This window comes from Adiantum capillus-veneris, chromosome 21 (assembly GCF_014529385.1).
Source record: "Adiantum capillus-veneris isolate H3 chromosome 21, ASM1452938v2, whole genome shotgun sequence".
Classification (NCBI taxonomy): domain Eukaryota; kingdom Viridiplantae; phylum Streptophyta; class Polypodiopsida; order Polypodiales; family Pteridaceae; genus Adiantum; species Adiantum capillus-veneris.
This window is the reverse complement of record NC_140951.1, coordinates 41,618,093-41,635,567: the sequence shown is the minus strand read 5'-3', so window position 1 is coordinate 41,635,567 and position 17,475 is coordinate 41,618,093. Positions and strand designations below refer to the sequence as shown.

Below are 17,475 nucleotides of genomic sequence, written 5' to 3'. Positions count from 1 at the left end.
TGGTACCTGTTTCATTCTCCACAAAGGCTTTCCACCTTTGAAATATGGAAAATACATCATATTTATTCTTCATGATATAAACCCATGTTTTTCTAGTCGCATCGTCTATGAATGTTACATAGTACAATGAGCCACCAAGTGATGGTGTACTTGCAGGACCCCAAACATTAGAATGAACCAACTCAAGTTTTTTATTTTTTCTTTCATTTCCTGATTTTTGAAATTTTACCCTCTTTTGTTTACCATAAACACAATCTTCACAGAACTCTAAGTCCACTTCTTTCAAACCTGGTAGAAGTTTCTTTGTTTGAAGGATTTGCATTCCTTTGGCACTCATATGCCCAAGTCGGTAGTGCCACACCGCACTGTCAACTTCTGTAGTTGCTGCACAAGCTGAAGGTTGCGTACTAATAGTACACAAGTAAAGTGTACCGACTTTTTCTCCCTTGGCAACCACCAAAGATCCCTTTGAGATCTTCCACCGTTTGTTTCCGAATGCAATGTTGTGACCTTCATCGTCCAATTGTCCTATAGAGATCAAATTTTTTGCGAAGAGAAGGAACATGCCTAACATCTTTAAGCTTCCATTCATTTCCGTTAGCAGTTTTGACAGAAACTGTACCTTTGCCGACAATCTCACAAGCTTCATCATCTCCCAAGTATACATAGCCAAAATGTGCACTCCTTGCCGCACTGTCGAAGCAAAGGACTTGCCGATACACCGTGTGCGAGCCACAAATGGCTCCAAGCACACAACAAGCCTAAACTAGCAAGCTCAAGAGAGCAAAGGGTGTGTCACTCACCACTCTACGCTCGCCTTCGTGGTGGATTCCTCGCCGCGATGAAGAAGAAGTTGCAGTCGTGCCGCGCTCAACCGCTTCGCCGTCGTCGTGCCTTCGTAATGCTCGATCGCACACACACTTTCCCTCTCTCTCTCTCTCTCTCTCTCACATACACACACACACACACACAAGGAGGTGAAGAAGAAGAAGATGGAGATGGAGATGGAGCAAGAGCACTCTTCTATTGCACAAATGAGAGAATGAGTGAATTTTAGGTTTAGCTGGCTTTTATATGAGCTCACCCCATTCACACTTGGGCGCCCATGCTTAGCCAACTAATCCCTTGAATGTCCCAGTTAGAGTGCGCCTCTCATCGGCGATCACTCTTACCCTTTTTCTATTGGTCCGACAAGCACGGTACCTGACTCTACCAAATACATAATACACGTCCGTCGTAGGTGATGGGGTGTCCGTGAGCCGTGAGGGTTAACATGCCCCCCTTCCTGATGTAGATTCCGTCCTCGGAAACTATTGAGTTGAAGCTCGTTCGTCGAGGTGGAAGAGCATTTGAGATGAATGTCCTTAGCCTTCTTCAGTCACTGCAAAATCAAACAACATTGGCACAGTAATTGCATTCTCATAAGTGATTAAAAAGCATATGCAGTTTTAGGTAGACAAATTGATTGGTAAAAGAATTTCAAACAATTTGTTAGCAATGAACATTAAATTGCAATGTAATCAAATGCATAAACAGATGTAAAGGTAAAAAATTAAACAAGTCTGGGGTCGCTAATTTGACGGTCGAAAGGCACTAGAGATCGAATATTAATACCATGGGTAAGCTTCTTAATTTTCTGTGGTCAATTAAGTTGTTTAATTGCGAGATCCAAGTATTCATGTTCGAGGGCTGACTAGAGGCTATATCTAGAAGACCTTGTAGTTAAGCTACCATAAAAAGAATTTCTCATGAAATCATCGCCTGACTGATTACTTTTTCTTTGACCCCCCAAAGTCTTTTCACATTGATTCAATTTGATGTGTGTGCTTATTTTGTATGCCTTGGGTTTTTTGCTTTTCAAAGAAAAGCGTCCATACTGGGAACCTCTAGGGCTCTAGTACCATAGGCAATACATGTGAGTGAAGTACCAAACCAAGCTGAGATTTCTCTTCCAGCTTAAGATTTTACAGTGTGGCACTTTGATTTTTTGTTTGTTCATTTTCAACATTTTAATTTTGTAACTTTGGGGGGTCATATAACACTAGTACACCTCCCCAGGCTCATCACACTAGTAAACTCCCTTTATAATACTTAAGCTAAAGGTCAATAGGGTCAAGCCCACTAGAAAGCCCTAGTACATTTCACACAATGCTGCCTAAATCGGATTAAGAACCTAAGTAACCATTGATTATTAGGAAGGCATTCCCCATGGTATTAAGAGAAGATCTCGAACACCTAACTTGGTCAATTTAGCTTAGTCGGACTGCTTGAGTTTTAAACCTAGACAATTGATTATGACAAAAGATTACATTGAATTAAATGTTTGATACTAAGCAAATGCATTGAATATTAGGCTACCAATCACAATTAAAGCAGACAATCATAGATGCAAAAAAGATAAAGGGCAATGCTAATGGACAAGAAACACCTGTTTGTGTCGATGGTCGCGCTTGATTTGAAGAGTGAGTCGAGATAAAGATTCCATGAAGGTCCAAATCCTACCAATAGCAACACGCTCCTGTACACACTAGGAAACAAAAGGAATACCTCCAGGAGGCACATTAGTGGAAAAAGGTACCAACACTTATTGAACACAACAAAAAACATAAGGAACCCTAACCTAATTATTTGCACTCCCCCTAGAGAGTCAAGGGAATAGGATATTGTAGAGGTTGGGGGGAAACCCTAAGGCTAAACCCCTATCCTCGTCGTCGAGATAAACAAAGTCATCATCCATGAGACCATATGTGCCATCCGTGTAGTCGTGTAAATTTTCTTCTTCATCATAGGTGGCCATGTTTACTAAGAAGGTCACTAGACGCCTATAGTCATCTTGGTCAAAAGGGTAGGCTTGTCCAATGGGAGAAACGCTCTCTTCTAAGTATGGATCAGATGTGGTCAAGAGACGTATCAGCCATTCTAACTCCTCAAAATTCCTCTCACATGCTAGCGTACCTATCAAATCCCATTCACATGCAAGCACTGGAAAGACCATGTGAAATATTTGTGAAAAGTAACGAGGGTACCTCTCACCCAAGGCAGGAGTGGATGACTCTAGCGTACTAGCCATATCTGTACACGCAAATAGATGATGGTTAGAGTGCAAATATTACAAGGGTCGTGTTCTTGTGCATAATTTGTTTTTATGATTTGTGTTATGGCTCTTGCTCTTTTACTTTTTTATCTTGTTTTTGTGAGTATAAGGCTTTATATATACATTCCCTAAGATTGGAGATTAAGAGGTCAGGGAGAAAGGTTGAGAGGGAAGCAAGTGAATGATGGATGTCCACAAACACTCCCCCCTTCCTTGGGTAGATCATACCGTTTGAAATGATGTCGTCACCCTTTGAAACCAATTGTTCCAGTTGGTAATAGGTGAGGATTTTTGCCAATAGTTTTCTATTACCCTAGGTGCCTCATCAAGTTGCAAGGGTGGTAAGATACTCTCCCAGGATCGAACTTGAAGTGGTTCATCAGGTGATTCTTGAACACTGGGAGGTGTGGATTCTTTTGTAGCTTCATGGAGGTCCACTACTATAGATGGAGGCTGTGTAGAAGCTTTTACCTCTATGGATGTATTACATGAGGAGCTAGAAGCTTCATGGAACTCCCCCCTTCCTGAGCTAGGTGGAATAAATTGGTTTTGCCTTGGAGCCCAAACTAGCTCTGGACTAGGTGTGTAGCATTCTGTGATCTTTCCCTTCCCACGGTCTGCCATTGGCTTTAGCGTTACATTGTTTGACTCATATGGGTTTGTTGTCAATAGGGAAGGACACATTTTACGTTTAGGTACCCAAATTTGCTCATTTCCATCATAGTAGCCTTGGGCTTCTAATAGTTTTTTTGGAATCCATCGTGATTTGGTCTTGACTCTCCTAGGGCGCGCTCTTGGTTTTCCCGGGAAATTTTTTCTTGGAATGGATGGGAGGGTTGAGGTAGTTGGAAGTAAGGCCTTGGGGACCCATTGATATGTACTCTTAGGTCGTGCAGGTTGAGTACTTGCAATATTACTGCTTGCTGCAACTACAAGTGTTGAAGTGCTAGATTCATGGGTAGCCGGCAAAGATGAGTTAACCACCTTGGCTTGTGAATGTTGGCTATCCTTCAACTTTTCTAGAGTTTGCAATGTAGGTGACTTTGCTTGAATGATAGGGGTAAGAGTCGGTGGTCGCGTCGTGACACTACCAGTATCCCAATCAATAGTGCATTTGGTTGCCAACATCCACGTGCGTCCCAGGTTTACATTGCCTTCCATAGCTCCTGCGGGCATGACTAGAAACCTCTGCACTATGCTTCCATTGTCATAGACAACAGGGGTCTGAAGGACTCCAAGAATAGCAGTTTTCTTTTTATTAATGCCCTTGACTTGCATCATACTCGGGGATAGGGTCGGTTTCCCTAATTGACACCAAACTCCATAGGATAACAAATTGTGTTTAGCTCCCGTATCTAATAAGGCATTGTATAGTACTTTCCCATAGGGGCTATTTAGCTCAATTGGGTATCGTAGGGGTGGCTCAGATTCTAATGAGTCGTCATCTGTGTCCTCGAAAAATGCTTACGTGATTCCCAGATTAGCCTCTTGTTGGCGTCTAAGACGTTGTTGTCGTTCTCGAGCCTCAACTCTTGCTTGGATTTTTTTAAGCTCTGCTTGTTCCTTGGCAGCCTTCTTTTGATGGATGGCTTGCAACTCTTCCTGGCTTAGAGGATCATAATATCTTTTGAATTTCCTCCCATTAAGGAATCCAATGGTTTCAACTCCATCTAGAGTCTCCACACGAATGGTACCTTGCGGGGTAATTTCACACACTCGATATGGTCCCTTACCAGCGTATTTCAATTTCTTCTTTTCATTACGTACCCCGTACATAAGAACTTTATCACCAACCTTGATGTCTTTAACCTTTAAATGGCTATCAAACCACTTCTTTCTCCTATCCTTCTCCACTAGAGCATTTCGCACAGCTAATTGCCTTTCTTCATCTAGCCTTTCTAGGATATATAATCGCTCCACTAAGGGGTTACCATCCCAACCTTCTTGAGAAGCTACTCGAAGACTAGGAATGACAAACTCCCATGGCATAACTACTTCTTGGCCATACACCATCTTAAACGGTGTGCAATTAATAGCAACTTTATACACAGTACGATAAGCCCATAAAGCTGATGTAAGCTTTAGGTCCCAATCAGTGCGATGAGCCTCGACTGTCTTTGTCAAAATGGAGATGAGAGTTTTGTTGGTACTCTCAGCTTCGCCATTTGCTTGGGGATAATAGGGTGTAGACTTGTGGTGAGATATCATGAAGTTTGATGTGAGTTCTTTTATTACTTCATTTATAAAATGAGTTCCATTGTCACTCACAAGTTCAAAGGGGCATCCAAAACGTGTGATAATGTTCTCAAAGAGGAACTTAGCTGTTGTTTTTGCATCCGCCTTTCGTGTTGATTTTGCTTCAGCCCATTTGGTTACATAGTCGGTAGCCACAATGATATATCGTGATTGCGTGTTACATGTAGCCGGACTAATCGGTCCTACAAAGTCTAAGCCCCACTTTTCAAATGGTTGGGTTACCTTGATGGGATGTAGAGGCATCCTATCCCTTCTTTGTGGCTTGTTGAAGCGTTGGCATTCATCACATCCCTTTGCAAAAAGTGATGCATCCTTAAACAGAGTGGGCCACCAATAGCCTGGCTGTAAGATCTTTCGGGCAGTCAAGTTTCCTGAAAAGTGACCACCAGCTACGCCCATGTGTGCCTCTTGTAGAATATATAAATACTCATCCTCGCGGGCACAGCGTCTAAGAACATCATCTTTTCCTCTCTTATAGAGAGTTCCAGCCATTAAGCAATAGAGTTCGCATTCCTTGATTAATTTTCGAGCTATATCTTTTCGCAGTTCTTTGGGTGGAAAACCATTAACTAAGAAGTTAACAATCTTTTCACTCCATTCAGGCATTGTCTCAACAATGAACAAAGGAGTATCAGGCAATTCATCATCGACCCCCGTAGGAGCTTCGCCATTAGGGATACGAGATAAATGATCCGCCATGACATGTTTCCTCCCAGGCCTCACAACAACGGTGAAGTCAAACTCAAGAAGAATTAACAACCATCGTGTAATTCGACCTGTGGAACACGGCTTGTTTACCAAATATAGCAATGCTTGATGATCAACATAAAACACAAACTTGGTAGCAAGAAGGTAATAGCGAAATTTCTTTACTGCGTAAATCATAGCTAGACCTTCGCGCTCTGTAGTAGTGTAGTTCATCTCGGCATCATTTAATTGGCGACTTGCAAAGCTAATAGGGTAGTCCAATTTATGTTCTCCTGGTTGAGTTAGAACACACCCAATAGCAAAATTTGATGCATCAATATGCACATGAAAAGGTACATTCCAATCAGGTGTTCGCAGGATTGGAGCACTTGTTAGGATTCTTCCGTCCAGTGAAACTCGATAAGAAGCTTGTACAATGGACGCGCTATCTCGGTAAAGTTTAAAATAAACCTTCGATAATAACCCACATGGCCCATAAATCTTTGAACTCCTTTATAGTTAGTAGGTGGTGGCAAATCGGCAATGGCTTTAATCTTACTCTCATGTGTGGATATCCCGTTCTTGGACACTATATGCCCTAGAATGACTCCATGCTTAACCCAAAATTGGCATTTGAAAGGGTTCAATGAGATGCGATAAAATCTGCACCTTTCAAATATTTTTCGTAGATATAACAAATGCTTCTCCCAAGAAGAATAAACACAAAGGTCGTCTATGAAAGCTTCACAAAACTCCCTTAGAAATTTTTTAAACGCAGTGTTTATTAATTGTTGGAATGTAGCAGGGGCATTCGTTAAGCCAAAAGCCATAACACGAAATGCAAACACTCCAAACTCTGTGATAAAAGCAGTTTTAGCCTGGTCCTCTAATGCTTGTGATTTGATTGTAACCAGAGTACCCATCTAAAAAGCTATAAGCTTCCTTGCCCGCAACTCTTTCAAGCACATGTTCTGAATATGGCAAGGGATAATGATCTCTCCTAGTGGCTGCATTAACTTTCCTGAGGTCCACGCACACTCTTAGTTTCCCATTCTTTTTTGGCACAATGACTATTGGAGAAACCCATTCTGAGTGCTCAATAGGGTATATGAATCCACATTGGATAAGTTTTTCAATCTCCTCTTGTACAATTTTGGCGTACTTAGGATTCATTGGATAGGGTCGTTGCTGGACGGGTTTAGTAGTGTTGATCATGGGAATTGTATGTTGCACCACAGAAGGTGGAACGCCCTTCATGTCATGATATGTCCAAGCAAAGATATCCTTGTATTCCTTGAGGAGCTCCTTAAGTACAGCCTCTTCAGTTTCGGTAAGGTCTTGAGCAATAAAGACTGGTTTAGACTCCTCACCTGGTTCTGCTAATTCTATCTCTTTAACTACCGCTGGACCATCATAGACTCCACTGCTTCCATTGGTAGGTATTCGTTGGGCTTTGGCATACACAACCTTTCGCTCCCCCGTGGTATAAGATTTAAAATGTTCAGGAGCCGTATGTAAGTCAGCAGGCTCTTGTCCTAACGGAGACCTTTCTTTTATTTCTGCATCCTTTTGTTGTTGTGCTAACTCTCGGTCTTGACGTCTTCTTATAGTTCGACTCAATTTCGGCTCTGTAACCTCCAATTGAGCGAGGTCAATGGGTCGCGGGCTGCACCACATGACACTCTGGAGATGTTCACCCCAATTTTCTACTAGATTTCGATGAGCATCACATGCCCCTAGATAGCTAAGCCATTCTGCAGTAGATATTTCCTTGTTTATCCTAGCTCTCACATTTGCTCGATATCGTCGTCTCTTATATGTCCTTTGTTTCTTGTTAAGGTTTTGATTTTGGTAAATGTTTGAACTCGACCACATTTTGGGTTCTAGGGACCATGTGTTGTAATGGCAATTGTAATGGCAATTGTTGCTCCATGGGTGGGGTAGGCATCAATGCAGGAACTCGAGGTGAGTCTGCCCAAGCTATAGGCGGTCTATTTTCCATGATGCGTTTAAGCATTAGGCAATCCTTCGCTTGATGGCCATACCTACCACACGCGTTACAAGTCCCGTTAAACTTTACTATGAAAGTAGAGCATTCACTCGTAGTATGTGGGCCCAAGCAAATTGAGCACCATTGTTGCTCCCTTCTTGGATACATATGAGTGTTTTGTGGAGCACGATTATCCCTAAGGCTTTCTTGGATGGCCTTGGTGAGATCTGCCAAAGTCATCTCAGATATCGTTTGCTCTTTCACGATTGGCTTTATCTTCATTGGCTCATGCCCTGACGCTTGCGAGCTACTAGACTTCGGCTCGGCGGACACTCTTTCTCCTACAATCATTAAATTATCCTCCAATTGGATTGCATTCATGGTGACTGCTTCCCAAGTAGTGATACCTCTAATGACTAGGCCATTATAGATACTTTCATGTCGTAGTCCCCTAATGAATCTATCGAGAAATTGGTTGTTGTTGAATCGCTCGTTTGGATTGCATCGAGAATTCAAATTCTTTAGGCGACTAATGAAGTCTCTCACGGATTCACCTTCTTCTCGTTGGGATTTCTGGAGATGAGAGGCTACACCCCAAAGTACTCCCTCTCGTATGTATTCTTTTAAGAACAGTCGCCTAAGAGTAGAGTAGATCGTTTTCTCTTCTACTCTTAAGGTTCTATACCAATCTCCAGCCTTTCCGCTTAGGGTCAAACTCAAAGACTTACACTTATGTAGCTCATTGTGCTCTTCCAAGGAATCGCACACATTTTCAAAGACTTCCATATGCTTTCTAGCATCTCCGTCTCCACTGAATTTCTGTGTGAGCTTAGCTACTTGAACTGCCTTGCTCCTAGGCTCTCTATCAGGTGCACTACGCATGTTTTCCGCAATAGAGCGACCGATAGTTTGAGCAAATGCTGCCAAATCTCCTATTTGAGCAGGTATAATGGGTGTATGTGCTCCTGGAACCACATGTGAGATGGGAGTTGGCCTTGGCCTTGGCATACGCGCGGCTCTTGGGTCCCAAATTTCATATGGTGGTGTACCAGACGGTGGTCCAAAGTTTACAGGCGTGGCCCTAGGCATAGGGGGTGCCTGATACGGCATGTTATTATTAAATGGCATGGCTCCACTTGTATAAGAGCTTGGATAATTCCATTGTGGATTGTAAGCTCTTGGAATAATCGGAGGTGTAGGGGCTACATGAGGCTGAGGTACTACAGGTGCACATGATTGATACATACATGTAGGTATAGTTGGGGGCACTGTGCTACTAGGCATCGGCGCAGTGTTAACAAATGAACTCCATGGTGTATTTCTTGTCATGCTCACCACTGGGATATGCATGGTAGCCGTAGTGTCATTAAGAGAAAGATGAGCTAGATCTGGGAAGGTAAAGCTGCCACTTGTGGGCTCAGATTGTATTGAGGCTCCTGGCGAAACAACATATGGAGGATCAATGGGGCTCACTGAGGGAATCTCCATTTGTGATAGGGTTGGTTGGTTGGCCTTTCCCGTATCCAAGAATCTCATTAGGCCTATTGAAGGCATGTTGATCCCTGTGTTCTGTCTTTCTAACTCGACAATCCTATGGAGGACATCACAGACTTTCTGTTGTTGCTCCTCTATGCTAGTAGCACCCGATGTGGATTGTAGAACATCTAACCAACCCACATGATAAGTGTGTCCTATGTACCGATCAGTTAAAGCTTCTGCTTGTAGGTCATACTCCCAATTTTCGTTTAGGAATATCCCATCTAGGCCTGGCGTGCTGGAGGTTTCCCTTGAAGTGGAAGCATTATTGCTCCCCATAGCTTGCCCCTCCGTGACTGCTACCTTGGGATCACTCGGTTGCTCGGCTGGCATGATTGTTGTCATAGGAGCCTTTGCTTTCAGGGCTCGACTTTGTTCTTGCCTTCGTAGGTTCTCAATTTCCCTCTCCCTTGTTGCTTGCATATAGCATTCGATCTCTTGTACTTCGGCAAGACTCCTACCATCGGGTAGTAAAACCTCAGAGGGAGATAGTCCTAAAGGATCAGGAGGTGAAGTGGATGGAACATTCACATGCACACTCTCAAGAAGCATAGAGTCTATTTTAGGCATGAATGACGAATTTACTTCCCCACTCCCTTCATTTATTTCATTAACCGCATGTTCGGAGCGAGTAGCTCTACTAAGGGTCTCTTTTAAGCGGCTAAACACGCTGGACCCGGGCCGTGGGCCCATGGCATGCATGTCTTGACTTGAAATATCAGGGTTTGGTGTAGGATACCCCTCCATGACTTCGTAGTCAGAGGAAGAATCACTAGACGCGATATGAGGATCTTGGGTCGCGCTACCTTGAGTCCCGGCCGAAGGTCCATAACCTAGGGTGGAGGAATAATGGGTGCCCGCGTAAATGGAGGCACTACCAATATGCTCGTGCTCTAACACTCGTCCAGAGCGTAGGTTCATATGACTTCCACACTCTAAGCGCGCTGGTGAGTGCCCGTGAAGGCCGCTCACTTAGTTTTTTTTTTTTTATAGTTGTTTATAACCCAAGCTTTTTGTTATTTTTGGTTATTTTTTGTAACCGAGCCACAAAATATGGCGTGTAATAGCTCAAGACGAGCGTTTTGGCTAAAGGAACGTGCCGTGCTTTACAACTCTCTATTCGACTACGTGAAGCCCTCGAAATCCTAAAAATAGTTTTTAAATATAAAAAGGTGTATAAACTATATTTTAAAACTGAGGACTGAGGTCTGGGTTTGGGCTTGAGCTTGGGGAATGATGCCCAGCCCGATCCTTCTTTTTAAAAAATATTTTTTTTTTTTTTTATAAGTCGCCGCGGCCGCGGCGCGCGCACGCGCACACACACACTTAACCTACACCTAACTTATCTACTTACAGCTAATAGAGATACTGCCACACACACTCTAACACTGTTTACACAGTACTACAATAGCTAACAGATCTATAAAACTAACCTTACAGAACTAACATTGAACCTTACAGAACTAACATTCCATAACTAATACCTTAATTCTAACAATACATTGCAAAAAAATTGTAACTCCTTCTTTACAGAAAACAAAAAAGACAGTACAGTGTAACAAAAATCTTCTCCACACAACCACACACCTTCCTTCTTCACAAATCCTTCAATTGAAATTGCATCACAAGAAAGCGTAAAGTGCTTAACTGAGCTTAGTGTAGGGCATTTCCCCGGCAGTGGCACCAAAAATGTGCGCTCCTTGCCGCACTGTCGAAGCAAAGGACTTGCCGATACACCGTGTGCGAGCCACAAATGGCTCCAAGCACACAACAAGCCTAAACTAGCAAGCTCAAGAGAGCAAAGGGTGTGTCACTCACCGCTCTACGCTCGCCTTCGTGGTGGATTCCTCGCCGCGATGAAGAAGAAGCTGCAGTCGTGCCGTGCTCAACCGCTTCGCCGTCAACGTGCCTTCGTAATGCTCGATCGCACACACACTCTCCCTCTCTCTCTCTCTCTCTCACACACACACACACACACACACACACACACACACACACACAAGGAGGTGAAGAAGAAGAAGATGGAGATGGAGATGGAGCAAGAGCACTCTTCTATTGCACAAATGAGAGAATGAGTGAATTTTAGGTTTAGTTGGCTTTTATATGAGCTCACCCCATTCACACTTGGGCGCCCATGCTTAGCCAACTAATCCCTTGAATGTCCCAGTTAGAGTGCGCCTCTCATCGGCGATCACTCTTACCCTTTTCCTATTGGTCCGACAAGCCCGGTACCTGACTCTACCAAATACATAATACATGTCCGTCGTAGGTGATGGGGTGTCCGTGAGCCGTGAAGGTTAACACAAAATTACCTTTGGTGTAGTCTTGGAAATGTTGCTTGTGTGGTGTCGCATGGAATGAATCCCCGGAATCTACTATCCAGGAATTAGACACATTGTCTAATGAGAGAATTAGAGCATCTTACTCTACTTTACCTGCCACATTGGCCTCCGATGTTGGCTTGTTGTCTTGAGACTCAGTCTCCTTCTTCTTCTTGAACCAACAATCCTTCTTGACGTGGCCCTTCTTGTCGCAGTTCCAACATTGAAGAACTGACTTTGTGCGTGACTCGCTCCGTCTTGAGCAATCACGACCCTTTTGGCTTTTAAACCTCTCCTTAGGCCTTCCTCTTTTTTCCACTGATAATGCAGCACTTGATGATTCTCATGTGCTTCTCCTTCGTATTTCCTCGCTTAGGAGAACACCCACAACATCATCAAACTTAAGAGTATTTGTACCAGAGATAGAATTACTTACAGCCATCACAAGGTTGTGATCCCAACTATCCGGTAGAGATGATAGTATAAGGAGAGCTCGTACTTCGTCATCGAAACTGATTTTCACCGATCGAAGTTGACTTATGTTTGTGTTAAAGTCATTTAGGTGTTCTGCAACTGAACCATTCTCTGTCATCTTTAGATTGAACAAGCGCTTCATAAGAAATACCTTATTGGATGCCGATGGTTTCTCGTAGAAGTCGTCAAGTGACTTCATCAAGTCCTCCGTGGTCTTCATCTCCGAAACATTGAAGGCCACCGTTGACGCCAAGCTTAACCGGATTGTTCCCAATGCCTTTCGATCAAGGACAATCCATGCTTCATCTGTCATTGTTGCGGGCTTCTTTGCAAGACCGCCTAGTGGCAAATAGAGGTCCTTCTGGTAGAGATAGTTTTCAATCTGCATCTTCCAATGTTGGTAGTTTTTGCCGTTGAACTTCTCAATCTTGAGCTTCCATTCCTCCACCATAACTCCCACTCAATTCAAGGAATCCTTTCCTTGAGATAATTTAGCTACGAGCAAACCTTGTTCTGATACCAGTTGTTAGGAAATAAGACGTAGCTAAATAGATAATTGAGTAGATTACTTAATGGAGAGAGACAGATTTACATACACGAGATTATAGAGTAGAGAGAGAGAGAGAGAGAGTACACACGATATACGTGGTTCACCCAATGTGGGCTACGTCCACGGGAAAGCAACCACTCAATGGCTTTAGTACTTCAAAAGAAGAAGTAGTTTACAAAGGGATTATACCCTTAATGGAGCTCCCGCCTTGCTTCACTCTCACCACCTCACACTCACCTTGTTGCATCAACTTCACACTATGAAATGTGTGTAGAAATGGCCTCCTTTTATAGGCCAAAAGGGCTGCCCTCTCTCATGAGAGGTAGCCATGTGTAGCCGCCCTTGTGTAGATAAGTCCAAATCGGACCCTCCAATCCGCCCATGTGTGGCCGCCCTTAAGAAGACAAGTCCACTCTTGAATTCGGCCACCGGCCACCGGCCATTGACTTCCGACCACCGGCCATTGACTATCGGCCACCGGCCAACCGACGGTTGTTTTCCGACCACTTTCCGGCCGCCAGCCGGCCATAATATTCCGGCGAGGGAAAAAAATTCTTGGGGGCTTCCGCCCCCGAGGCCCCTAAAGTTGCCCCTGATTTTTTGCCGTGAAAATTTTGGTTTCCGACGAGTGATTTTCCTTCACGCACGATGGCTTCTCCTCATAATGGGGGCCTTACAAATGTGCGATTTTACCACAAGAAATTACAAGGGTGAATCAGGCTCCATACTTAATGAGAGAGAGAGAGAGAGAGAGAGAGAGAGAGAGAGAGAGAGAGAGAGAGAGAGATCATGCAACCAAGCGTGCAAGGCTTCCTCCTGCTCCGCAAGGCTTCCTCCTCCTCCATAGCTCCTCCCTCCCCTTGAGCTCTGATACCAATATAAGACCTAGGGTAACTGAACATAGGATCCTTCTCCCTACCGTCTCTTATATAGGCCTAGCTCCTAGCTCTTGCCCTAAGCGGATCCCCAGTCCGCACTGGTCCAGTCCAAGCCCTTAGCCTAGGTCCCTGACCCCCTAGGTTGGGCCTTGCCCTCTAGGACCCTTGTCCTGACAGATGGGGCTAGAGGTATGCCAAAATGGTTGGTGCATACTTTGCATGACAGTAAATTGGATGCATCTTTGTCTAGTCATACTCATTCAGGTTCTCTCCATGCATCTTATGCATCAAATTGTTACGCTTTGGCTGTTTCTACCTTTCATGATGTAGAGGAACCTCTGTCTTTTGATTAAGCACATAATTCAAAAAATTGGATGGCTGCCATGCAATCAAAATATTCAGATGCGCTTATAAAAAATGACACATGGACTTTACGTGATTTTCCTATTGGCAAAAACGCCATTGGTACGAAGTGGGTTTACAATTAAGCGCAAGCCAAATGGTGATATTGATTGCTAGCTATAAGGCTTGACTTGATGCAAAGGGTTATGCACAACAAAGAGGCATGGATTATGAAGAGACTTTTGCTCCCACTTTTTGTATAATACTGTGCATTTTCAATGTGTATCGGTAGCTCATTTTAGATGGGATGTACAATCTCTATCAAACATTGTTATTGCTTTCTTGAATGGTGACATATTTGAGGAAGCTAATGTAACGTAGCCTCATGGTTTTGTCAAGAAAGGACAAGAGGATACAATGTGCAAATGTAAGAAAGATATATATGGGTTGAAGCAATCTCCTCGTGCTTTGTATGAGAACGCTGAGACTCATTTGGTCAAACAAGGTTTTTGTAATAGTCCAATAGAAAGCACTTTATATGTAAGACGTAAGAGTGATGTACTTCTCATTGTTGTTCTATATGTGGATGATTTGATGATCATTGGTACGAATGAGACACATATTGTTGAATTTAAGGATGATCTAAATGCTACTTTCAAGATGAAAGATTTGGGATGTTGCATCATTACTTGGGCATACAGTTTAAGCAGTGTGATGATGGTATCGCCTTGTGCCAAACAAACTATATAGAGACATTGCTATGTAAGTTTGGACTTGAGGACTCGCTACGGGATCATTTAAATATCGACGCCAATGGCAGGCGCTGATATATGTGTAGGTAATTCTGAAGGGAGAACCAATTTTTGAAAAAATCAAATTTTGAATTCTCGATGGCTATTTCAACGCGTATTTCGATGGCTATTTGGATGCAATTCTGATGCCTATTTGGGTGCGTGTTTTGTTACTTCTACCAAACCTTGTATCGACAAAACCTAGAAAAACAAAACCCGTGGGTTCTTTCTGTGCATTTTGGTCTCATTTTTCATCTCCTCCCTTGTTCTTTTCCTCCTCACTTGCTGCAAATTTTGGTGTTGTAGGGCTTGCCGGAGTTGAGATCTCCACTCACACGCTCCCGCCATCAACAAGGTGAGGTTCTTTTCAAGATTAGTAGTAGGTTTCTTCACTTTTGTGTGTGTGTGGGTAACATAGAGAGAGAGAGAGAGAGTGTGTGTGTGTGTGTGTATTTGTAGGTTTGGCGACATTTCTTCAAATGCTTCTTGCTCAAATAGGTCGTATGTGAGTGCTCTATCATTCTCTTCTCTTGCACGCGCGCACACACACACATGCACATAAACATTTTCGCAAATAGATAAAAATGCACATTAGTTTGTCAACAATCTAAACACACTATGTACTACATACACACATATTCAAACAAAGAAATGCCGAAGCCCTTTGGGAGGCCAAAAACTAAAGGCAAGTTGGCCAATTTATGACGTTATCCTATCTTGAGTAAAATAAAATAAAAAATGTTGATTAAAAGGAGATTACATGAGTTTTATTGTTGTTCTTCATAGTGTGCGGTGGCTAGGAAATGGAAAATTTGTGGGCGATAGGTAGGCTAAAAGCTCAATAGTAGAGGTCGAGGTCGAAGGATAGGGTCCATGAGGCAGGGGCAATATGGTCGATCATGAAGAGGCGGTTAGTGGCGAGGCCGCGGGCGCCCAAGAAGTGGCCGGTGCCGCCGACAACGGTGATGTATCGGACGGGGTCGGCCTCGCGGATTTGGCCCAAGATGGAGAGAGTGCCCGTGTAGTCGCCCTGCGTGATGTTGGCAGTGAAGATGTAGAAGAGCGTGTATCCCACTTTGCTGTCCAGCTGCCAGAGGCCCTGAGCCACGCCGATCTGCTGCGAGGTGTTGGCGACGCCCTCCGTGATGGGGTCTTCGAAGGTGGATGTGGTGCCGAAGGAGTAGGGATTGGGCCACGTCACGTTGGGCGACAGCCCATAGACAGAGTCGAAGTAGTCCTTGTTGTCGACGGCGGGATTGTAGACGGTGTTGTGCAGGTAGAAGGTGAAGGCGCTGGGCCCGCAAAGAGACGCCGTCGCCCTCCCGCTCTGCCTGCTGCAGTTCCGATGTGCTGCATCAGCTGCTGCTGCACCACAGTTGTAATATGGGCGCAATATTAGCATCATCATGCACATATTCCCTAGTACAGTTACGACAGTCGGGACACGTCGCTCAGAGCCCATGGTGCTCGTACTACGGCCGCTAACTCGTACAACTGCAGGCGATTATATCCGAAGAATGCGCACTACCTATAAGCAGCTCACTCTGGCATATTGTCATATTGTGCATCTCCTTAAATACGCGCCAATCAATACCCTACACGATTGACTTGTATGGCTGCATGAAAACCACATTATCGGCGGTGCAGTGCCCAACTAATTTACGTCGCATTGATCTGGATTGCTCCCTCTCTCCCTCTCTCTCTCTCTCTCGCTCGCTCGTTGACAAATCAATAATAATGTCGCCATCTGAACCTCTACTTTCATGCATGAGAGCGTGTTTTTCCCGCACAATGACTAATTTCTTGTTCTGATCTAGGCAGCACTCAAAAGTAAACATGGTCATGTTCAAAGGAAATAGACCTTCAGGCTTCAATGCATGTTTGAAAGGCTAAAATTTGAAGTTCTCCCTTGGGAGAAATACACAGGTCTTCCATGCCCTTTTGAAAGGCTAAAATTCAAGGCTGTCCCTTAGAACAAAACAACATAAGCAGATTTTAATGAGACTGCGACAATAATAAATTAAACCTGTGAAAAAGCCAAGATAACTCTTGGCCTTGTGTTTTCTATATTGCCTTAGCAAAAATGTTCACATTTTAAAAAAACTCAATCGATTCCTAGTACTCTTTGACTTACAGCTAACCCAAATGCAAGAGTCCAAGTGGGAATACAAGAATGTAAAAGTTGTACTCTATATTTTCAAGAAGAATCCCATTCAGTTCACACAAGTACATGTACATGTGTCCAGACCAAACACTCACAATATCATCATATCATTCAAAGCTGCAAATTAAGACTAGTTCTATGATTAGACATTTTAGTAACCTAACACATTTTCATGTAGGTTAAAGAAGCCAATAACAGACCGGGGTCCAAAACAAGGACACCTTAAAAGTAGTTGGAAAATATTACCAAAACATATGGGAATTATGATTGGGATGGCATTGGGAATGGCAACAGCTTGAGATGACCTATCTTTTTCTATCAATTTCGTTGAAAGTTGTCAATCCTATCAAATAATTAAGATATTCGAATTGAATGTCCCTCTATTGGCCCCC

At 43.5% G+C, this 17,475-nt stretch overlaps 1 protein-coding gene across 1 annotated transcript; it reads right to left on the bottom strand.

The window, feature by feature from the left end:
* Positions 1 to 15,757: 15,757 nt before the first annotated feature.
* On the bottom strand, positions 15,758 to 16,333 carry LOC147430844 (pterocarpan synthase 1-like). Its single transcript, XM_086494459.1, has one exon. It carries the CDS (start codon positions 16,331 to 16,333, stop codon positions 15,758 to 15,760), a length of 576 nt encoding a protein of 191 aa, XP_086350585.1.
* Between the last annotated feature and the right edge of the window lie 1,142 nt (positions 16,334 to 17,475).

Coding starts and splice junctions, on each gene's coding strand:
- LOC147430844 (XM_086494459.1), bottom strand. CDS start 16,333: ATGTGCATGATGATGCTAATATTGCGCCCATATTACAACTGTGGTGCA.